The sequence below is a fragment of the Diabrotica virgifera genome, chromosome 4 (assembly GCF_917563875.1).
Source record: "Diabrotica virgifera virgifera chromosome 4, PGI_DIABVI_V3a".
Taxonomy (NCBI): domain Eukaryota; kingdom Metazoa; phylum Arthropoda; class Insecta; order Coleoptera; family Chrysomelidae; genus Diabrotica; species Diabrotica virgifera.
In genome coordinates, this window is record NC_065446.1 from 240,512,789 (window position 1) to 240,538,134 (window position 25,346).

General features: G+C 34.4%; 1 protein-coding gene across 2 annotated transcripts in view; it reads left to right on the forward strand.

Annotated features, from left to right (window-relative positions):
- Positions 1-220: 220 nt before the first annotated feature.
- Positions 221-25,346, forward strand: part of LOC114327272 (peptidoglycan-recognition protein LB) — a 30,575-nt gene continuing 5,449 nt past the window's right edge. Inside the window, exon 1 of one of the 2 annotated variants that reach the window (XM_028275826.2) lies at positions 221-462. In XM_028275826.2, the coding sequence (XP_028131627.1) occupies positions 399-462 (64 nt within the window). In that variant the 5' untranslated portion in view covers positions 221-398. Of the gene's footprint in view, positions 463-17,922; positions 18,139-25,346 lie in introns of those variants that run through there. The other variant, XM_028275843.2, reaches the window with a different exon arrangement.

Genomic DNA, 25,346 nt, shown 5'->3' on the forward strand with positions numbered 1-25,346 from the left:
CCGAAAGAATAAATTGTATCACATGCTACTAGAACCAGAACACATAAATCTTGCCTTGCAGGTGATTGGGAAAAAAAGAACCACCTTGGCTCTAAGAACCAATTCCCTTCCTAGAACGCCCCATGGGGAACGGGGCTCCCCGCTACATCGGGCTAAACCGCCAATGGCGTGCCTTCCTTGCCGTAATACACTTTTTATCTCATTTTAACGGTGATGATTTTCTATAAAATATGATCAGATTTTATACAAAGCACAGCGTGAAATCTGTGCGCGGACAAAAAACTTGTTATCGCCGATTTATTATAATTTATATTTATGAAGTGACTGTGTCGGTACTTAATAGCTTTATGTATATTGTGTTTGTTTTCATTTAAATTTTAAATTTCTATACCAAAGATATGAGCCGGTTGAACATATTCAGTTTTTTGAAAATGCTTCAAGCATTGTGTTGTGTACTGGGAGGTGAGTTGAAACAATTTTCCAGGTATTTTTGAAAGTAACATTAGTTTTAAAACCCTTAGTGGTGTAGAGCAACAATACAGCATAATACAAAAACAATTTAATATTAATAACAAACTTAATTTTATTTTATTTGTAAACTTAACTAATATCCTTCTATATCTATATTATGTACAATTTTGACCATTCCTTCCTATTTCTGACCAGCGTCCTTGCTTTTGTCCATGTTTTCCCCTTTTTTGAATATGTTTCCTAGGGTTATATCCCATGTTCATCGCGACCTACCTTTCTTTTTTCTTCTTTGTGCTTTTTCCTGTCAGATTTCTTTCGCAGGTTTTGTATTCTTTATTCTCTGAAGGTAACCCCACAAACTGAGTAGCCTTCTTTCTATATACTCTAATTTGACTCTATTTCGACATCTCTTATTTGGGTGTTCCGTAGTCTATCTCTTTTAGTAACTCTTCATTTCTTCTTCTTCTTAACGTGCCCTATCAACTCCCCTTGACGTTGGCGATTAACATGGCGAAACTGTTTCTGTCTCGAGCTATTCTAAATAGTTGTTCTGCTTTCTTTATTCCTGTCCACTCCCTGATATTCTTCAACCATGAGGCCTGCTTTCTACCAATTCCTCTGTGTCCTTCGAGTTTACCCATCATAATAAGTTGAAGAATATTATACCGGTCTGCCCTTACTACGTGTCCAAAATAGGCCATCTTTCTATATTTGATGTTATCAAGCAGCTCGCCTGCAGCATTTGCTCTCTTAAGGATTGCCACAGTTGTCACCATAGCCGTTCATGGTATTTTCAGTGTACGTCTGTGCAGCCACATTTCAAAGGCCTCCAAACGATTAATGGTGGATATTTTTAATGTCCATGCTTCGACACCATACAAGAGGACTGACCAAAAGTAACCTTTAATCATGCGCTTTCGAAGTTGAAGTTGCAAGTTATCATTACAGAAGAATGACCTCATTTTTAAAAATGTGCGGGCTATCTCGATTCAACATTTTATCTCTTTATCTGCATCTAGTTGTTCAGTAATATGGTAACAAAGATATTTAAAACTGGGTACTCTTTGAATTATATGACCATCAACATATAACCGTGAATCTTGATCGGCCAAACGGCTAAATACCATGTATTTTGCTTTTGAACAGTTTATGTTTAGGCCAAACTCTCTTCCCACTGCGTCAATGGCATTTAAAAGGTGTTGTAATCCATTCATATCATCACTTAAAATAACTGTATCGTCTGCATATCTGATTGTATTTATCAGAATTCCATTAACTTTAACACCCCATTCCAAATTATGCAGCGCTTCCTTAAATATTATATCTGAATATAAATTGAATAACAGTGGGGACAGTATACAACCCTGTCTGACACCTCTTTGTATTTTGCATATTTCTGTTGATTTTCCATTTATGCAAGCTGTCGCTGTTTGACGCCAGTATAATTTTTCTATGATTCGTACATCTTGACTATCAACTCCTTTTTCCTTTAATATTTTAATTAATTTGTGATGTTGCACTCAATCAAATGCCTTCTCATAGTCAATAAATATAGCAAAGACGTCTTTCCTTTGATCTCGGCATTTCTGCAATAATACATTTAGTGCAAAGAGTGCGTCCCGAGTTCCCAGTCCATTTCTGAAGCCAAATTGTGTTTCATCCTGGTCTTCTTCACATTTATCTCTGATTCTACTGTGGATGATACGTAGAAAGATTTTCAAAGTGTGGCTCATAAGGCTTATCATTCTATAATCGCTACAGTTTTTCGGACGTTGTTTTTTTGGTAGGGTTATGAATTCGGACTTTAACGAATCTTCAGGGATATCACCAGTCGAATAAACATCATTGAAAAGTTTGACTAGTATTCCAATGTTTTCCTCATTTATGAGCTTTGACATTTCTTTACATAGGTATGTTGTCGGGACCATCGGCTTTCTTGTTTTTTGCCAATTTTATAGCATATAGTATAGTCTGATTTTAGTATTTCTGGTCCTTCACCTTCATCTAAAGTCTTCGGGTCTATCATCATTATACAGTTCATTTGTATAATTATACCAGGTAGTTCGAATTTCGTGTTCGTCTATTAGCATTTTTCCCGACGAATCGGTTATAGTATGTGGAGTTTTCTTATGATAAAGACCAGCTACTTCTCTAACTTTTTTAAACATATTAAACGTATCATGTTTTTCATTCAACTTTTCTAATTCCTTGCATTTATCCTCCATCCATTTTTCTTTAGCCACCTTTATTTTTTGCTTAATTAGTTTCTGTTTTTCTTTGTATTCTGTCTTGTTATCTTTCAGTTTTCTTCTCTGCTCCATCAATTCCAGGATTTTATCAGTCATCCATTGTTGTTTTTTATGCCTCTGCATCGTTGTTGTATATTTTTCCATTACTTTCCAGGTAAGATCTTTAAACGTGTTCCATATTTCTGTATTGTTTTCATTTGTTGAATTCTTTAGCTGATTATTCAGGTCATTTTCTATTAGCGTTTTGTTGGATGCTGAGATATGTAATTTTGATTTTTTGGGGCTTTCTTGGACTTTTTTAGCTTCACTTGGATGTCAGCTGTTAGAGGGTTATGGTCTGAACCGATATCTGCACCAGGATATGTCGTTGATCTCTTGACACCATTCTTAAATCTCTTGTTTACTAGAATATAATCTATCTGATTTCTAATTATATGAAGTGAGTTATCTCCTGGTCCCTTCCATGTGTATAATCTTCTTTTGTGTAATTTGAACCATATATTTGCGATTATCATGTAATGTTCTTGACAGAACTGGTATAATCTATCGCCTCTTTCATTACTCTCCCCTAGTGCATATTCACCTACCAGGTCAGATCTTCGTCCTTGACCAATTTTCGCGTTAAAATCTCCAATAATATATGTAATTTCGTTACTTTTTATATTGTTAAGTGTCTGTTTTAATTGACTATAGAATGACTCAAAATCATTGTCATATTTCTTTTCTGAAGTAGGGGTATATATCTGGATAACATTGACATTAAATGGTTTACTATTTAATTGGAGTATCGCTAGTCTGTCGTTCACAGGTACAAAATTTTTCACATATTTCTTGAATTTAGATGTTATAAATATGCCAAATCCACTCCTATGATGTACGTCATCTTCTACACTTCCAGAATAGTATAGTGTGCCTTCATCTTGTTCACATGTTCCCGCTCCAGGCCACCGGAGCTCACTTATGCCCATTATATCAATTTTTAAGCGTTTAACCTCTTGAACTAAATTACTGAGCTTGCCTGCTGCATAGAGGCTTTTAACATTCCATGTGCCTAATCTGGTTGTACTGCTAGACATTTTTAAAGTTGTCGTACTTTTTAAATTGTAGGGGTTTCGTGTGGTGACGACCGGGAAGGCCCTACAGTCTGGTGCGCGCCCTTCCCTACCGGATCTTGGTTTCCCAGATCCACGATCAGTAATACTCTGATTATGTTTGGATTGCACCATGTTAACTTTACTCGGGAGAAATAATTGGAGTGGTTTCCCGTTGCCTTCCCCAATGATTTTTCTGACGCATTAGGTTTACTCCTGTGGGTTGGATAATCGGAAAGGCTTTTTGGATATTTGGCAGGAAACTTGGATCGGGACATGACCTCCCCTATTTGGAATTGGGGGATAGCCATGGCTTGCGTGAGCAGGTTCGCGTCCCTGAAATAGATCTGACTTACACCGGGATCGTATAAGTGTATCTATTCGCTACTACTTCTTCTTCATTTCTACTGCCTGTATTTTACTCTTGTGTCTTTCTATTAGAACCTACTACTCGCAACCAAAGGTTAATACGGTCCTATATATTGACAAAGAGGAAGAAATCGTGAGCACAATTAAACAAAAAAAAACTTGAATATCTAGGCCACATATTGAGATACGATACGTACACGATTGTCCAGGAGGAAATAGACAGTAAGCGAGGGCCAGGCAGGAGAAGACACTCGTGGCTCCAAAACCTGCGGAAGTGGTTCGGGCTCACATCAGTCGAACTATTCAGGATTGCCGTAAGCAAAATCAGAATTGCCATGTTAATAGCCAACGTTCGCAACAGACAGGGCACTTGAAGAAGAAAATATATTGACCTGAAACATTAATTTTTTTTGTTATTTCATTTGCATTTATTGTTCATCTTTTTTTTCTACTTCTAGGTATTGGAAGGTTCGTGCTTGTTTTATATTTTTTAATTTCATCTACTTTCATCCATATTTCAAGATCGAACTTTCTTTATCTTTTCATAAGCGTTCTACAGTTCTTCTTCCTTTTGGTTTATAAGTATTTCTTTGATCGAATAGACATCCAGTTCTTGTCTTATGTTTTCATTTATCAATATATTAAGTCATATTATAATATGTAATTCATTTCACTGTTCTTAACCCGGCATTGGTCGCTAGGTAGGTTGTTACGCGAGTGGTCGCGCGTGAGATTTTCTCTCACATATCCAACTTTTGCCATTCTTTACAAAATTTTACAAAAAAGATGAGGTTTCATCAACGATAAAGCCATTTGCTTTAAAAAGACACGACGTTTTTCTATTTTATTATTATTATCTTTATATAAAATGTGACTATTGATGCCGCCAATATTTAACATTGAGAAATATATGGTAAGTGACCATCTACAACTAACCCGTGAAACAGAATATAGGATTTTCATATCATCGACCACGTCCACGGCGTGCGGCGCCTTTTATTACATTAGTAAAACCTGTGTTAACGACCACCTGTCAAAACCGGCCACCTGTACTAGCTGGCCAATTTCAAAGTTCCCCAAACCAAAATTTGTGGACTACAAAACCTGGTATTAGCGGCCACCTTTTTTATATCGGCCAATAGTTCTGTCATTTTTAGTGACCGTTATTGGCAGGTTTTATTGTAAAAGAATATTATTTTAGGTTTTAAGGGGAAAAATAAAATTAATTTTTATACACAGTTGGTGACGCCGGTGGTCGCTTGATGAGAGAATCTCTCACATGAAGCGCACTGACTCAATAATGTGGTGATACTAAGTAAACTGAGTCACTATCTGAGCGGATGAGTCTAATAGATTGTCGAGGGAGAATAGTTAGGAGACTAGAAGGAACTACAGCGCGTATAATTTCCCAGAAAAAAAGTTGTGCGCAATTTTGTGAAACCGTGAGAGAAAATCTCATATAGCGACCACTGGCGGGTTAAAAATATAACTCCAATTTTAGTTATCATTTTGCGTCATTCCTCATTTTTCATATTAATATTAATAATAAGTTTTCTGATTGTATCGTTTTAAAATTTTGAATTATCGACTAATTAAGGATGATACATGATGGGTTAGAGATGGACAAACTGACACTAGAAAAACCAAAATAAAAGACAAAATAGAGGAAATATTACCAAAAAGTGAAAACTTTTTGAAAATCTAAACATTAATGACCTAAACATGTTAGTCACCGCTACCTGCTACGTCAATGAGAGTGGGAAAGAAAATAGCGCTCACCAAATCTTCTCCTTCTAGTTCTTCTTCTTCTTCTTTTTCTTCTTCTTCTTCCCCTTTATAAGCAATTCTGCGTGTTCATTGGTGGATTAATACCTTAATGGGAATTACCTCTATGGAATAGTATGGAACGTTGTCATTCCATTCTTTGCGCGGTTGGCCGATATTTCTTCTACCGATTGGTGATTTACCTCTTGTTTTTTGACCACATGTGTCTCCCGCATTCTTCTTATGTGATTATTCCATTCTTTTTTTTTATTTAGTGTCCATTCGTTTATACACTGTATGTTACATTTTCTTCTAATGTCTTTACTCCTCTTTCGATCTCTCAGCGTATTTCCTTTCCTCAGCGTTTCCAGTAGTCTTTGTGTTGTGGCTGTATGGGGTCTTGTTTCTGATGCATATGCGATTATTGGTCTTATACTGGTTTTATTAATTCTTGACTTCATCTTGTTAATATATCTGTTTCGCCATATAGTCAAGTGATAAGGCATCCTGCCAGTCTATTTGCTTTTTATACTTGATTTCTCACTTCTTTGCCCAAGTCTCCGTTTTACATCTGACTGGTTCTTTACTGAATACTACCTATTGTTTTAGTTATTGCAACTCATAAATATTAGCAATATCATTTTAAAGTCTTATACTTTAAAACGTATAATATATGTCTGAATTGCCGATATAAATGAGTGGGTTTAAATAAATTATTAGAAAAATTTTTTACTGAGCAACAACATTTTTGTTTAATTTAGTAGTATTTTGTATTTTGACAACGACAACCGAGTTGGGCGTCGAAACGTTAATATTTTTTTTTTCAATTTAATTGTGGCTTATTTCTCATTTAAACAGTTATTTATAAAAATGCCACAAGGAAATAGCTTCAGAACAACATTGTTTTAGTTTTCTCAGATTTCTCACTAAATCAAAGGTAGAAAGTAAATATCTACATATCCCAAGAAAAAACCTAATATTAATAAAACTTTAATCAATTAAAGAAAAACAAGAAAAAAGACACACTACAGTGATTTTTCTTTTCCCCTATAACTTTTTCCGAAGGGGTTAGAGGTATAGGTCACACTAATTTCACTCACAATCTATTGAATATATTCTATTTATCCTAAATATTATGATATATCAAAAAAGTGTGATTGAGTCAGATATTATCATCAAATAAAAAATCAATAGCAATGCAAACCAAACAAAGAACTTGTGGCATTATCTATAAATTCGATAAAAAATACATAATATCAAGTGCCAAAATAAACAACAAGTAAGCGGAATAATAACAAAAAATTGTGTTTTTAGAATTGTTCAATCAGAATTTATTCAGCTAATCATTATGATTTAGCAAAAAAGTGTGATTAATGAAAAATTAATACACCTGGCAAACCAGACAAAAAACTTAAATTACTTTTAAATTCAACAAAAAAAGTAGCTATATTATTTTTGAAGCACCAAAATAAATAAAAAAAATAGGAGAAATAATACCAAAAAATGTTTTATATTAGAAGAAGAGAACAGTTAATGGAAAAATAAGTATGTCTATATTTATTTGATATGTTGTTCTATGTTTAGCGAATTCTTAGATCTTGATAAAAACGCCTGGAACGGCATAAATAATATTATATTTTGAACAAATGTTTCAATGAAACTATTTTAAGAAGCTTTAAAAATAGGGACTTTTGAAAGGCAAATGAAATCGAGGTTGATTTTTCGTAAAATAATACCAAAAACGTCATCTTCTTTCTTCATTACCTCCTTTAGCCTACTCTTACTCTATTGCCCAAGCCTCCCTCTCTTTAGTTTGTGGTTCCACGGTCTCCACCGTATAAGTATCTTATTACATCCCTCGTGTTTTTGCTTTAGGGTGTGTCCTGCGAATTTGCTACTTGTTTTGAGATGTTCCACACTTTTGTTTTGTTGCAGATCCAATTATTTCTTTTTCTATCTATTAGTTTTGCATTTGTCTCTCCATGTATCTATGTGTATTTGTTATTTTTTCTTGTTATTGTTGTTGTTTTCTTGTCCTCTAATAAAGTACAGTTTTCTGAATGATGTCCAGTACCACAAACCTGTATTTTAAATAGGGAATATACCATATGTGGCACATTATTAGAGGGGTATTTCGCTGGAGATTTCAGGGATCCATGATTTTTTCCATATTGACTATATTCTTATGGAAAAGTATCAATTTATCAAAAGTTTTGCCTTCTTTAAAACCAAATGTAACGCCAATGTTTAGCTAAAATTTTTCAATTTTTCCCGTCACGTCAAAAGTACATTATAACGAAATTTGCAACATTAATAGGAAACTTTATTAAACGTAACAAATAAACTGGACTTCATAATTCAAAATAAACTGCCCGTCAATAGTCAGGGATATAGAAAATTATGCTGATTTTCATAGTTAATTTTTTCGTGAACAGACGGATTCCGCTATTTTTTTATTATTTTAGATTTTTCTTTAGTATTTACATAGTTGTGCAAAGGTTTACTCAAACTTATTTTTTGTACTTATACCGGGTGGAAGAAAAGAAATGTTTCTCTTATGTTAAGTTTGAGACATCCTGTAGGAAGAACGAGGAAGAAATGTTAGTATACATCAGAATAGTATTGTAGCCTTATATTTTGTGAATATGTTGTTGTTTGAATGTCCCTGATATCTGTAGAAACAGAAAAAATACACGGATTTGTAATTTAATATGTGTTTTAACCGAAACAAAAGTTTGAGACACCTTGTAGGGATAAAAAGGCAGAAAGGTGAGAAATACTTCGATATTATGTTGTAGTCTCATATTTTCTGAATATTTTATTTTTTTAATTTTTCTGATATCTTTAATAGCAAATAAACTAGACGGAATTACTCTTTAATATGTGTTTCTATGTTTAACATGTGTGACGCATGTCGTCAGTTAAAACAAATATTAAAGAGTAATACCGTCTAGTTTCTTTATTATTAAAGATATCAGAAAAATTAAATAAATAAAATTCACAAAATATGAGACTACAACATAACATCGAGGTATACTGTATACTCGCCTTTGAGCCTTTTCCTCCCTACAAGGTGTCTCTAACTTTGGTTTCGGTTAAAACGCATGTTAAATTACAAAACCGTCTATTTTTTTGTTTCTAAAGATATCAGGAACATTCAGAAAACAAAATGTTCACAAAACATAAGACTACAATACAATTTCGATGTCTACATAAAAATATTTCTTTTGTTCCACCCGGTATAAGTACAAAAAAAAGTTTGAATAAACCTTTGCATGACTGTGTAAATACTAAAGAAAACCCTAAAATAATAAAAAAAAATTAGCGGAATCCGTTTGCTTGCGCCGTTTTGTTAGTTTTGTTTAGGCCGGTTTTTTCTTTGCTTAAAATATATGTTCTGGAGGGGGGCGTCTAAATATATTTATCTTAATGATGCCTGACTTTGGTTAAAGTGTTTATCTTCTTGCGATTTAAACTTCATGGATACTTCAGGTAGACCTACGTGGTTATTTTGTCATCTTATTATTTGTTTAAGCATTTACTATTATATTTGTTGCTTTGGTCTTCTATGTTTCCATCTATAGAATACTCTACACTCTACAGCCTATTGGTTCTATGCCTCCTGGTTTTAAACCAGGAGGAGTAAACTAAAAAGACAGATTCACACCCAATAAAGTCACTAGAAAAATCACCAAATACATCTTCTTTTTTGGTTGATCATGTCGGCCTTCGATGATAATCCATAAATATTATAATATACTACAGTGGCGGATCAAACCAAAAGACATAAAAAAGATAAATCCAAAACTACATAAAAGACATAAATAATATAGTATGGTATAACTAGACCCAAACCCAGACATCCAAAGTGAAAGTTATCCTCCAACACCAAATTGTTCTATATGGTCGAGGGGGGAGAAATCGGCAAATTCGTAGTTTTTTAGGTTTTTCGTCAATATTTCTAAAACTGTGCGGTTTAGCATGAACAACCTTCTATACAAAAATGTTCTACATTAAATTTTAAATAAAAAAGGTCCTATGCATAATCACTCTAAAGTGAACGGTTCCAAAGTTACGGAGGTAGTATCTATAGTATAATAGGTCCAAAAAAAGGCCTAACCCAGACATCCAAAGTAAAAGTTTTCCTTCAACACCAAATTATTGTTCTATATGGTCCATATATTGTTCAGTAAAAAGTTACACCATTTTGAGCGTCCGGTTTGGGGGGGAGATGGGGTAAAAGTCGGTAATTTAGTAGTTTTTTTAAGTTTTTCGTCAATATTTCTAAAACTATACTTTAGCCTAAACAATGTTCTATACAAAAATGTTCTACATGGAATTTAAAACAAAAAAGATCCTATACATAATTTTTATAAAATCAACGGTTCCAGACTAATGAAGGGTGAAAAGTGGAGGTTTTCAATACTTTTTATATTCTTTGGGCAATTTATAGAAATTTTCTTTAACAGGATTGGGTTTTGTAATAGTGATAAGCCCTTGAAGATACGTCAACCTCCCCACCCAAAATCATCATTAATTGCCCAAATAAGATAAAATGTATCGAAAACCTCCACTTTTCACCCTCCGTAACTCTGAAACCGTTGATTTTATAACAATTATGTCGTATAGAACCTTTTTTGTTTTAAATTTTATGTAGAACATTTTTGTATAGAACATTGTTTACGCTTAAGCATAGTTTTAGAAATATTGACGAAAACCCTAAAAAAACTACTAATTTACCGACTTCTCCCCCATCTCCCCCCCCCTCCAAACCGGACGCTCAAAAGGTGTAACTTTTTACTAAATAATATGTGGACCATATAGAACAATTTGGTGTTGAAGGAAAACTTTTACTTTGAATGTCTGGGTTAGGCCTTTTTTGGACCAATTATACTATACTACCTCCGTAACTTTAAAACCGTTCATTTTAGAAGGATTATGCATAGGGCCTTTTTTATTTCAAATTTAATGTAGAATATTTTTGTATAGAAGGTTGTTCATGCTAAACCGCATAGTTTTAAAAATATTGACGAAAAACCTAAAAAACTACGAAGTTTTAGAAATATTGACGAAAAACCTAAAAAACTACTAATTTACCGATTACTCCCCCCTCTCCCCCCCCCCCAAACCCGACGCTCAAAATGGTGTGACTTTTTTCTGAACATTATGTGGACCATATAGAGCAATTTTGTGTTGGAGGATAACTTTCACTTTGGATGTCTGGGTTATGCCATTATTTGGATCAATTTTATCATACATACTAATAACTTATATGCATTAAGTTCCCTTAATTTTCCTAACTATCGTGTTTATTGGATTAAATTTGCTTGTCTGCCGTGAAGTTTCATGTCAGCTAATATACAGGGTGTCCAGAAACTCTACCGACAAACGAAGACAGAAGATTTTTCAGATAATTCTAAGACAATTTAACCCTATTCACTTAGTACGAAAATGCTTCCTAAGGGAGCTAGAGCTCTTTGAAGATGGCGTCTTGTAATGAGTTTTTCTTAAATACCTCCAGAACGCTTCTATTTAGAAAAACAAAAATTGGTACGCCTATTTATATTCCAGAGGTAAATCTATTCCATCCAATTGCGAATTTTTAGTACCGATCATAGGCGTCCGTTTTGGGCAGGGCAACGATTATTTTATTGCATAACTTTTTTGCCTTTAATTTTTAAGCATTTTTGACGCTGGATTATTAAATTGTGAGGTATTCTAGTACTAAAAGGTACTCTTGTTTTAAGCCGGTAGTACACACCGTTTTCTAGAAAAATCAATTTCAAAAATCAAACATCAAAAAAAACCTATTTAGAAAGAGGAAAACTGGCACGTTTATTTATATTCCAGAGATGAATTGATTTCGTTAATTGCGAATTTCTAGTACCGGTCATAGGCATCCGTTTTGGGTAGGTCAACAGTTATTTTATAGCGTAACTTTTTTGTCCCTAATTTTTAAGCATTTTTAACACTAGATTATTAAATTATGAGGTATTCGAGTACTAAAAGTTACTCTTGCTTTAAGTTAGTAAAATACATCGTTTTTTTTTTTAATTTTTTTTTTCAATTTTTTTCAAATTCCAAAAACGAAAAACTTTCAAATCGATTTTTCTAGAAAACGGTGTGTCCTTCCAACCTAAAGCAAGAGTACCTTTTAGTACTAGAATACCTCACAATTTAATAATCCAGTGTCAAAAATGCTTAAAAGTTAAAGACAAAAGAGTTATGTGATAAAATACCCGTTGCTCTACCCAAAACGGACGCCTATGACCGGTACTAGAAATTCACAATGGATGGAATCGATTCATTTCTGGAAAATAAATACGCACCCCAATTTTCGTTTTTCTAAATGGAAGCGTTCTGGAGTTATTTAATAAAAACTAATTACATGACGCCATCTTCAAAGAGCTCTAGCTCCCTTGGGAAGCATTTTCGGACTAGGTGAATTGGGTTAAATTATCTTAAAATTATCTAAAAAATCTCCTGTCTTCGTTTGTCGGTAGAGTTTCTGGACACCCTGTATTTTTATGTTTCAACAATTTTTTTCTTTAATTCGAGGGGAATGTTCCCTCCTCGTAGATCCGCTACTGTTATACTAATACGTCGCTAAAGAGTTCTGAAAACAACTGTTCTTTATATAAAAGCAGACTAAAAATCTAAAAATTAAAGTAATAAATTAATAACGCCGAAAACACAAAAAATCGCCGATAAAACTTAATTAACCTATGAAATGCCAACAGTGTCAAAATTTCATAAATGTCAATAGTGACAAAATTTCATAAAAGTGGAGTAAACTTGCCTGAGGTTGGACCAATTACAAACAAGCATTACGGCGCGGTAAATTTGAATTACTCCTCCTGGTGTAAAAACAGAGCATAGTACGATCCGATTTGGATGATTTTCAAGCTCAGCGAATTTTTCCCTGAATTTTCTTCCATTATCTCCAGTAAGTACTGCTTCAGGTCTATGAACAAGAAGTGTTCAGCTACGTACCTTGGCACTTTCGCTATGTCTCTCAAGCATTTGTTGTCGGCTGCTTGTATCTTCTTTTTGTGTGATTTGCATTTTTTATCTTGTAGGGATAAAATTTTTAATGTTACGATACTCTGGAAAGTAGCATGCGAAAAAACAGTCAGCTATTTCTTTAATAGCAAGGTAAATTCCAAATTGACATGACCTAAAATTGCTACTTTTGCTGCTTCAGTCCTAATATGTTGATAACGGCATTGATTCAAGGGCGGATCCAGAAAGGGGGCCATGACCCCTCCCCAGAATTTAAAAATGTTGCTGGTTTTTAATGATGGTTTTTAATAATGATAAGTTTTAAATGTCTTTATGGCACTCAAATATGTGTGGGTGGAAAGTGCCGTAAAACTCACCACTTTGCCACAGAACCCCCCCCCCTCGAAAATCGGTCGTGAATCCGCCCTTGCCTTGATTAATTGCATAGATGTTTGTTTTGAAAGAAGTAGAAGATCAACTCATTTGAACACATTTTATGACTAATATATAAATAATATAAAAATATATACTTAGAAAAAATTTCGATTTATCCTTTACAAAAAAAACAAATCTTTTTATTCATTTTTATTATACCCTGGTATCAATTAACTTTTATTGGTTTAATTTAAATTATTTATTACAAAATATTACGAACTTCTGTATTTCACAAATTTCACCGATGTAAGTGATTTTTAATATACAAATTACCAAAATCTTTTGGGAAAAATAATTTTGGACTAATGGGTTTAAAAAATGCACATAATATTTATTATAAATATTTTCGCTGTGCCGGAATTGGATGATGCAACGACATTGACGATTTAATTTTTATAGGCGAGGAAATGAAGCAATAAAACTATAAAATTTTTGTTGTCCACCTTGCATCTCCGTCGTATACTTGTAGGTACTTCTAGCCTAGCTCTGTCCCATAGAATCTTACTTCGATTTTCGAAGGGTTTTAATCTCCGCTGTTTCGAGCACTCTTTTTGTCCTCTCTGTGTCAGGTCGTGTTTCTGCCGCATATGGTCTGATGACTGTTTTGTAAATTCTGCCTTATATTTCTTTTCCGATATTTTTTTTCTCCCTATTGTGTCATTCAGGCAACCTGCGGCTCTGTTTGCTCTATTCACTTGATCTTCCACTTCTGTTTTGAGCTTTCCGTAGAGTGTGATTTAAACTCCATCACTTGTTATGTTATCTGATCCTCCAGCTCCAATTTGCATCTTATTGGATTTGCTGTTTTGTCTTTTTGGGGGAAATTAACATGTTAAATTTTCTGGCAATTATATTAAATTGGTGCAGCCAGAGCCGGATTTAAGGCAGTGGGGGCTCCTGGACAGATATGGTGTGGGGACCATAACTCCTACCATTAAAAAAATGTTGATCTACTTTCAGAAATATATCTTTAAATAATAAAAAATACAAGAGCTCCAACTTGTTATAGTAAAATAATAAAAATAAATACAGTAATACTTCGACTTACGCGAACCCAGAGTTACGCGATTTTCAAATCTTGTCGATTTGTTATTTGATATGCGATTTTAAAATCTTGTCGATTCATTATTTAAGCGCCACACAATCGTTTAGTTATCGACGAGATAGAATTACCACCCGCACACACTATTGCTCATCCAATGTATTAATACATGTTTGGACTTTTCACACAGAATACGGAATCAGCGATTTTATTTTGTATTAGCCCGCACTTCACTCTCGCCGAAGTCGATCAAGGTTCAACAAGTACGAGAGTGTAGACGGCCACCTTGTGTAACTTTGCCTGACTTCGATCTACTTCCATTCTCTGTCGGTCTGGTCAAAGGGATCTTTGTCGGTATCGCACCGCTCTTTGTCGGTATCGCACTTCGACCGAGTGTGTAGAGAGGGTACTTCGGACTTCGGTCAACTTTGGCGAAGTAACTTCGCCGAGAGTGTGGAGCCCGTTTTAGGTATTTCTCATCTACAGTTTTGTCTAATGGAGTGGGTGTTTGTTACTTTTATAAAGGGATTTTTTGTTTTATATCTAAGAAGACTTGAAAGAGTAATAATGTCATCGAAACATACATATATACGAAATTATACCCCGACTTACGCGATTATCGCTCGGTCCCACCTATAGCGTAAGTTCAGGGTATTGCTATATAGTAAGATGTTAAAGTCTGGGTACTTTTTGAGATATTTTAATAGCACATTCCTTGATTATGTCAGACATGTCTAGTTACTTTAAGACATAGTGTTCAATGCTCATTATACAGAGATGATCATAGACCGAAGTCAATTTTTAGTTAACTTAAGTTTTGAGTATTTTCTCTACCCACTGCAGTTAGTTAGCATCAGAATAAACGAAGTGTCACCTCAACGTTTGGAAATTGGAAACGCATTATTCAAATTCTTTTCTTTTAGCAGTCGGTACATTTGAAGTTCTTTGCCTATATTTGACGAGCCGATTTCCTCTTTAAATAAATTGAACAATTTTACAAGTTGTACCAGATCGACACCTAGGTTTTCATCTAAATCATTGCTATAAAAATGTTGGTAAGCTTTAATGAGAGAACTTCAGTTTCATTGAGAGTTAAATTTTCCAAAAGATGTAAAAATTCAAAATTGGAATGGATGGATTTATATCCAGAAAGCCTCTAACTTAAAGAGGTAATGAAGTGATATATAATATCGATAAAATTTTGAGTCCTAAATTTCTCTGATATTCTCATATCTTTCAAAATTGTCACGTCTTGACTGTATAAATGATTTTAGTGATGTAAGTGCCGTAACTCCTGAATTAAGGTCAATATTCTGACGCAGTATCGTAGGAATGTCTCCTGCAGTTTTTCAAATCGATATCATGTTCTTGCAAAAATGTCATTAGAGAATTAAATATATCTTTTGCTTTATGACTGCGATTTGACAAAAATATGATAAACCTTTCAACAGGAATGAAACCTATGTAATGAAATATTCTAGTTAATTAATAGGTATGTCATTCATCAGTTGTCGAGTCAAGAGAAACTGAATAATATTTTGACTTCTTAATCTTTAAAACTATTTTAAAATTCATCATATTCAGCTAATAACTCGAATATTCCCAAATAATTTCCATTTTCTGCTGAACCCGACAACTCATTTTCGCCGCGAAATGCTAAACCTCGTTCACAAACTTTATAACATTAGTTAGTTTTTGAGTTACCATTTTTCAATAATTTTCTATTTCTTCGGCCTGTTTTGCTATTTCAGTGTCAATGCGCCCCAATTCTGTCGCATTACAGGCCACTGTAACGACTGCATTAAGGTGTACTTTAAACATTTCGTGATCGATAAGCCTACTACCTACATATTTCCAATCACAGAATCCGCTGTGGCTAAAAGGTGTACAAACATTAGATAACAATTTAAACGAAGCAATACACTCGCCCGGTGGAAGCTGAAAAACATAACCATGATCAATGTATTATTTCGCCCTTACTCTCCTTTCTTTTAACATACTTGTCGTACATTTTCGAGTTCCTGATCTCCTGCCAATATCTGTTTAAATGAAGACCTCTTACGTTTGGGGCTTTGTGGGGGCCCCGGAATGTGGGGACCCCGGGCAGCTACGCAGTCTGCCCCTCCTTAAATCCGGCCCTGGGTGCAGCATACGTTGTAAAACATCTTCACTTTGAGTTTGAGAGATTAGTATTGCATCGTCTGCATAGCAGATTATTTTAAATTGTTTTTCTCCCATTTGGTATCCTTTTTTAGTTCTTACTTTTTTTATTATTTCATCCATGATTAGATTGAACGATAAAGGATTCAAGTAATCCACCCTCCCCTGGCTTAATCCCATTTCCAGCTTCAATTGGGTCAGTTAGTTCATCTTCTACTTTTACTTTTATTGTGTTGTTCTGGTCATTTTCGACCAATATTGAACTCATTTTTGTCAAGTATCTCCTTCTTCTTCTTCCTTCTTTTATGTAGGCTTTAAAGCCTGTTTCTTCTTCAATATTAGCCTCCTAAATTGTTTAAGTTATCGCATCATATTTTTCTTGGTCTGCCAATACTTCTTCGTCCATTTGGTGACTTATCTCGTGCTATTCGTACTATCCTATCTGCCATTTTACTAATGTATTCGTTCCACTCTTGTTTCCGTTTTGTCACCCATCCATTTATGTCTTCTACATTGCATGATCTTCTTATGTTTTCGCTTCTCTCCCTATTCAACAGACTTTTCCCTGATATTCGTCGGAGTATTTTCATCTCTGTTGTATTTTCATCGGTCGGAGTATTTTCATCTCTAGTAGTCGTCTCGTTTTAGATGTGTCAGGTTTTTTCTCCGCCGTGTATGTTAATATAGGTCTAATTGCTGCTTTATAGGTTCTTGCTTTTGTGTCTTGTCTTAGATGTTTGTTCTTCCAGATTGTGTCATTAAGAGATCCCGCCGCTTTACTTGCTTTTAAGCTTTGTTGTCGTACTTCCTCTTCAATATCTCCGTAACTGATTATATCTATTCCCAGATATCTAAACCTTGCTTCCTGTTTTATTATTTTCCCATCAATTTCGATTTTACGTCGTAGTGGGTATTTAGATGTTGTTATACATTTGGTTTTTTCTGCTGATATTATCATATTGTATTTCTTGGCTGTTGTATTGAAGATGTGTGTTAATCTTTGGAGATCGAGATTTGGAGATCAAGTATCTTCGAACTGCAAATTTATCATTTCTCATCACTTTCAAATAAATTTGGGAAAATGCATTTTCCTTGTACAATAATGCAATTTTCATTTCTTCATCATCAGTTTAGTTCACAAAGTTTCCTAAGGCTCTTACGAATTGAACGCAAAAAGTTCTATCGAAACTGCAAAAATTTGGTAGGTACATATTATATTGTATATTGCTTCGTTGCCTCGCCTATAATGTTGTGGACTGCATTATCATGGGGAATTACCTTCGCGACCCGCGCAGACATGTATTTTTAATAATAAATAAACAAGTATACAGATCATCAAGACAAGAGGAGATACCAAATACCACTCGCGTTTACGTCGTTTTGTATTGTGGTAATTTGTTGTAGTTTGTAGGGACCGAAAACACGTAAAAAACTCTTGAAACTATTGATTTTTAACTAATAAAATATATTGTGATAGTAACTGTGATTCCGTGGTTCACGTGTGTGTTTTATCAGTATCATTATCTGCTAAATTTTAAATATATAAATAAAATGGGTATGTAACACTTGTTTTGCTAATACACTTCAAGGATTTTTATGGTTGCGTATATACCTAACTCAATACAAATACTTATAATAATAATTATAGTATAATTTAAATTTAAAGCGTAATATAAATAGTTTTGACAATTATTTGTAATTATCAAATTAAACATTGATGTTATATTTTCCCGAGTATCAATATAATAGATTATCTCGTGTCATTATATATTCAATTGGGATTTTTTTATACAAAATTTTAGTTTATTTAGACATAAGTCGTTTGTAATTCAAGTTCAATGAAAATTTAGATTTACCTTGCTTTAAGGTCAACAGAACCTCAAGATTGTCAAGCTTGCTAGACCATTCTCTATGAATTTATAATTTGTTCTTTCAATGGGGAGCACAAATCATTATTGTCTCCTGCACCGTTTAGTTATCTATGTGTAATATTAAAATATGTTCTTGGTTCTATATGTTCTTCATATTTTAAGTAAGTAGGTAGTTCTTAAACTATCATCCCTCCTCCTAAGTGCCTTCTCTATTGAGGTTGGCAATCAATATGGCAAATTTCTCCCTGTTCTGGGCTTGATGGATTAAGTCATTCCCTATCGTATGGGTCCAATCTCTGATGTTTCAAAGCCAGGTTTTTGTCTTTCTTCCTATACCCCTTTTGCCTTCTAATATTACCTGGAGCTGCTCAAATTCCCTATGGCGCATTACGTGTCCTAGGTATGACGTCTTTCTAATTTTGATTGTATTGACCAGATGAAGACGTGTGTTCATTATTTCCAGAACTTCTTCATTTGTAATTCTGCTGGTCCAGCTTATTCTTGGCATTCGGCGGTACATCCACATTTCGAATGAATTCAGTTTGTTGACGTCATACTGTTTTAATGTCCAGGTTTCAGGTCTCACAGCCATATACTAATAGAAACCACACATTAACACTTTAGTGTTGTCAATCTTATTGTGACTAATAGCTTGGGGTTACAGAGCATTTTACGCATGTTCATGAAGCCAGATCTTGCTATTTCAATGCGTCTTCTAATTTCTTTTGAGTGGTCTAGCTGACTGTTTAGCTCTCTGCCCAGGTATATGAAGCTTTGTGAACTCTGAAGGGTGATACCATTGATTTGTATGTTGGGTGTAATTTGTCGGGGTTCTTGTGGAACACTATGATTTTGGTTTTGGAAAGATTAATATCCAAGCCCAGTCTGTTATTTTCTTCTGATAGTATGTTCATCACTATTTTTAGTTGGTCTTCTGTTTCCGCTAATACTACGGTGTCGTCGGCATATCTTACACTGTTAATGATAATGCCATTGACTCTGGCACCTTCAAGATCTGGATCTTCAAAACAAGCTCTGATATTATGTTCGGCATAGACGTTAAATAGTAGAGGGGAGAGAATACACCCTTGACGCACTCCTCGTTCAATGTTTACATAATTGGTATTTCCGTTGTCATAAACTCTCATTTTCCGAAACTATCATAAACTCTGTATATTTCCCATTTCCGATTTTGTAATTTTCTAGACCATGTGGTATAATACAGGGTGTCCCGGAAAATAGTGCGTTCCTTTAAGGTATGGAGAGAATACACAATTTGGAACAAAAAAGTCCTATACCATTTTTTTCTAAAGTTAACCGTTTCCAAAAAAAAGTTAACATTGTTTTCCATATACCTGTATTTTAATGTTTGGAAATTTTAATAAACTGGCAACATCGTACGCACTACGGAATAATAACATAATAAAAACTCGTTTGTGATTGTGATTAACAGTATTTAAAATAATCCAACCTAATAGTAGGTAATACTTATGTATTTACTATTTGTTTACTAAAATTATTTTCTTTTGAAATGTATTGAAATACCTATTGCATAATTTTAAACGAATTACACATCTTTTAACATAAAAACACATCTTTTAACTGAACTAGTATTATGTATTTAGTAAGGTTTAAATGGGTTGAATGCTGAGTATTGCTGAGGGCTTTAACTGAATTACATAGTTTTAATAGTTTACAGTGGAACTTAAATACACCAGATAATGTCTCAGTAATTTGTTTACATGTGAACTGAAATAACTAAGTTGTACTTACTTGAAAATAATTATTATACCGAATAGATGTTTCAAGTAACCTTTCACAAACACCATTCATAGGTAATAACATAATAGGTAATAGACTCACTATTCGAAAACATTTTCGGCATTGACACTAAACAGGATTCTTAAAACTATCTGTTTACTATCTATCTTCTATCTATTTATTTACATGGGACCGTCTATGCTTAAATTTGCGTACCGCACATAGTTGTCAGATTTAAATTTGCCTACCAAAATACATTTTAATTTTTTGGTCAAACGGTTGCATTTAGAAAAAAATTTTATAAGAGTTTTTTGTTCTACATGGTGCCTTCTACCTATACCTTTAAGGAACGCACTATTTTCCGGGACACCCTGTATGTAGGTATACCATCGAGTTACTAACTCGATGATGTACCTATACCTAAGTATTTTCTTGCCTTTATCTGCACTGCCTAGCCCTTTTCTTCACTACATTAAATTTCTTATTTATCTTCTTTTGGCATCATAACCCTGGATGGGTCTTTGCCTGTCTGGCTATGTCCTTCCATTCAGATCTCTCTTGTGCCCTTCTCCTCCATTGTCTTACATTCATCATTTCCAGGTCGTCTTCCACGTCATCCAACTGTCTCGTTCTGGATTTTCCTTTTTTCGTCAACCTATCGACTTCCGTTATAATATTTTCTTTGTTGATTTTGTATCTTCTTTCCCCTATAGACATGTTCCAGCCATGACTCTCTCTGACTTTTATTAAAAAATCTTACAATATCGTGCTCTTCATTCAATTTGTTCGTCGGTCCTGTCAGTGGCGCACACATAGAAAATATATAAAGAATAGTAGGATAATGTAACTTGTTTGTTTTTCTACACTTCCACAAAATTTATTACAACTATGTTATTACTACAGCTGTTTCGGCAAAGTGCCTTTCTCAAGTGATATATTTTACAATGTGTTTGCCTTTTTAAGTCTTTAACTGAAGAGGTTGAGGAGTGGGGAGCTGTTTGTCTCGAGTTGGTCATTCAGAATTATATCTGTATTTTTCAATTTATTAATTTCCATTGATTCTAAAAGTGATAGCTTAAGGCCTTTATTTTGAATATGTAGAATTTGAAACTCTTCATTGAAAGAATGATTATGATCTAGAAGGTGAAGTGCGTATGTAGAAGTGTCTGTTTTTCTATTGTTGAAAGCCCTTTTGTGTTCTGCTATCCGTTTGTCAAAAGTTCTGCTAGTTTGACCGATGTAAGTTTTCGGACAGTCACCACAAGTTAGTTTGTACACACCACTCTGTAGTTGCTTTCTCTTTCGGCTTTTATTGTTTTTAATATGTTTGCTTAAGTTGTTGTTAGTTCTGAAAGCTGGTGTTATTCCTTTCTTTTTTATGTATCTGGCTATTTTTGTTGTTATTTTGCCAGTATATGTGAGAGAGCAGAAGGTACTGGGTTCTTTCTGTGGTGGTGGATACACTAATTTCAAGGCTTTCTTATGGAGTTTTTGGTTTAAAATGTTGTTAACTGTTTGTTCGTTATAGCCATTGTTTACTGCTATTTGTCTAATGATATTTAGTTCTGTCTCGAAGTTATTTTTTGTCATAGGAATTTCTGTCAGTCTATGTATCATGCTATGGTAGGCTGCTAATTTGTGTTGTGTAGGATGGGATGATGAATTGTGTATAGTTGTGTCAGTATGGGTAGGTTTATGATATACGGAGAACTCATGTTTGTTGTGTAGTCTGGTAATCGTTACATCTAGAAAGTTTATGGAATTATTCTGTTCTGTTTCTATTGTGAACTCAATATTACTATGAAGTGAATTAATGTATGATAGAAATTGGTCAAGTTGTCTGTTAGTTCCTGTAAAGCAGACTAGTATGTCATCCACGTATCTCCACCAATATAAGAACTGTTTAAAGAAGGGGTGTTTAGAAATTGTTGTTTCAAGTTGGTTCATAAATAAATTCCACAAACTTTCTAGATGTAACGATTACCAGACTACACAACAAACATGAGTTCTCCGTATATCATAAACCTACCCATACTGACACAACTATACACAATTCATCATCCCATCCTACACAACACAAATTAGCAGCCTACCATAGCATGATACATAGACTGACAGAAATTCCTATGACAAAAAATGACTTCGAGACAGAACTAAATATCATTAGACAAATAGCAGTAAACAATGGCTATAACGAATAAACAGTTAACAACATTTTAAACCAAAAACTCCATAAGAAAGCCTTGAAATTAGTGTATCCACCACCACAGAAAGAACCCAGTACCTTCTGCTCTCTCACATATACTGGCAAAATAACAACAAAAATAGCCAGATACATAAAAAAGAAAGGAATAACACCAGCTTTCAGAACTAACAACAACTTAAGCAAACATATTAAAAACAATAAAAGCCGAAAGAGAAAGCAACTACAGAGTGGTGTGTACAAACTAACTTGTGGTGACTGTCCGAAAACTTACATCGGTCAAACTGGCAGAACTTTTGACAAACGGATAGCAGAACACAAAAGGGCTTTCAACAATAGAAAAACAGACACTTCTACATACGCACTTCACCTTCTAGATCATAATCATTCTTTCAATGAAGAGTTTCAAATTCTACATATTCAAAATAAAGGCCTTAAGCTATCACTTTTAGAATCAATGGAAATTAATAAATTGAAAAATACAGACATAATTCTGAATGACCAACTCGAGACAAACAGCTCCCCACTCCTCAACCTCTTCAGTTGAAGACTTAAAAAGGCAAACACATTGTAAAATATATCACTTGAGAAAGGCACTTTGCCGAAACAGCTGTAGTAATAACATAGTTGTAATAAATTTTGTGGAAGTATAGAAAAACAAACGTTTTTCAGTGTTTTATTGTGAGATAAAATGAACTTCCATCAAGTAACGGTCGAATCCATCAATTATTTACTGTAACTTGTCTTTAAAAATACAAAAAAATTCGGTGCCCAAGCCAACCCACACCCAGAGGAAAATTCTAGGTGCGCCACTGGTCAAAATTATTTTAGATAATGAATTCTTCCCAGAGTTCGGATCTTCCATGTTTTAATAATTCTGCCAAAATTCAGTCCGTCCCTGGTGCTTGATTGTTTTTTAGTTTTTTTATTATCTGAACCTCTTCTTCGTAACTCGGATTTTCAATGTTCTGCTCCGATTTATAAGATATCTTGGTTTATTCATTTTGATGCGTTTAGGTTTTGTTCGATTTATTCTTTTCTTTCCATCTCCTTATAAATTTTTACTTATCTGTTAGTAGTTCTTCGTCCTTGTCTTTGCATATCGCCAATATTTGTCTAATTGATTGTGTGCTTTCTTTTATTATTTTATAGAATTTTCTACTGTCTTATCTGTTGTTATGCTCTAGGATTTCTTGTACTTGTTTTTTAAAGCCTCTCTTTTTTTCTTCTGCATATTCTAATCATCTAGTCGCTTGTGAGTATTCTCTTCAGTGTTTTTTTGTTAGTTTCCCTGCTATTTCTGGTATTTACTTGAAGTTACTTAATTCCAGAATACATTTTTTCCTATACTGCAGTTCTGCACTCGTCATCATACCATTCCGCATTTCTTTGTCTCTTGGCTTTTCCGACAGTTTCCTCTGCAGATTCCATTATTATTGCTTTTAATTGTCTCCATTTCTCCTTTGAAGTATCTTTTTCTCTGGTTCCATTCAATTTTACTTGAAGAGAATTTTGGTATTGTTGTTTCAACATTACATCTTTTAATTCAACTATTTATCTCTTTTGCCACTGTCGCGATTTTCTGCCGCAATTTTGTCTTCAAAGGGTCAGAGTTCGCCCCATCCCATGATATGTTCTTATATTAGTTATGTCTGTTGTCCACTTTTTGAGATGAATATGTGGTCAATTTGATTTGCTTCATTGGTTCCTGGTATTTTCCACGATCCTCTATGGATGTCTTTTCCTTGGAAGTTAGTACTGACAACTACATAATTATTTGCTGCTGCGAATTGTGCAACACTGTCCATTGTCTTTAAACCTCTTCTTCATCAGCCTCTTTCATATTCCATCGGTGCATATAAATTAACCACTGCCACGTCATCTAGTTTACGTTTGAGGCTTATGGTGCAAATTCTGTCTGATATTGGTGTAAATGCGATAATGAATTTTCGCAGTATTTTGGTTATTGTAAACCCTACTTCTCTTCACCTTGTCTGGTTTCGTTTGAAAATTTATTTTTACGAATTTCTCCCTGGCTCTTTCATCTGATTTCCTGAAGGCAAATATTTCAACTACATATATTCCAAGGCGCAGCAAACTGGCAACGGTTGGCAATGGATAGGACTGACTGGCGTAATAGACTTGGGAAGGTCGAGGCTCTTTCATAGGGCTGTAGCACCATTGATGATGATGATATTCCAAGGTCTTCTGCCAGGTTCTTCAGGTTCCAAATTATAAATTTATAATCATGTCCATTTTTCTTTGTCGAGTTCTTTGTTGTGAAATCCATCCATTTATCTCAATAGTATGCGTAATAATTGGGTTTTACAAGGGTGTTGTTAGTCCTTCGCTCAACCCCCTATTCATCGGAGGACCAAGACTCCTTTCTTCATCAGCCCCGACCCTACCTTCCACTGGGAGTTGATTACCCAATCTCCACTGGGGTTGCTCAGGTTACCCGTGTATACGAACTTGGTGATGATAAGAATAAGGTAGGAGAAGCTAAATGATGCCAACAGGATAAAGCATCATGTATTGCACTTCACCACCCCTTTACAAACCACAAGCCCAAGTCACGATGCAAAATTCGACAAGTTGTGACTTGTGGCAAGCCAAGTTATTGTGAGTAATGTAAAATTGACTGCCTCGAATTCTCCTGTCCACTCTTACAGTCAGGTGATTTAACAAAGTAGACTGACTAAATGATAGCCAATTTTACAGGTGTACCTAGCTTGAACAATATCGCGGCTACAAACTGGCAAAGTTCGAAAGTTCTTATTGGAAGATTTTTTATAAATTTAACAGAGTCTTTTAAATCATCTTCTTTTAATAGAACTATGTCCTGTTTCTTCTGTTATAGTCTCTGCTGCGATCCGGAGCTCCAGATCTCGTACCATCGTTTTTTGGGTCTTCCTATGGGTCGCTTGG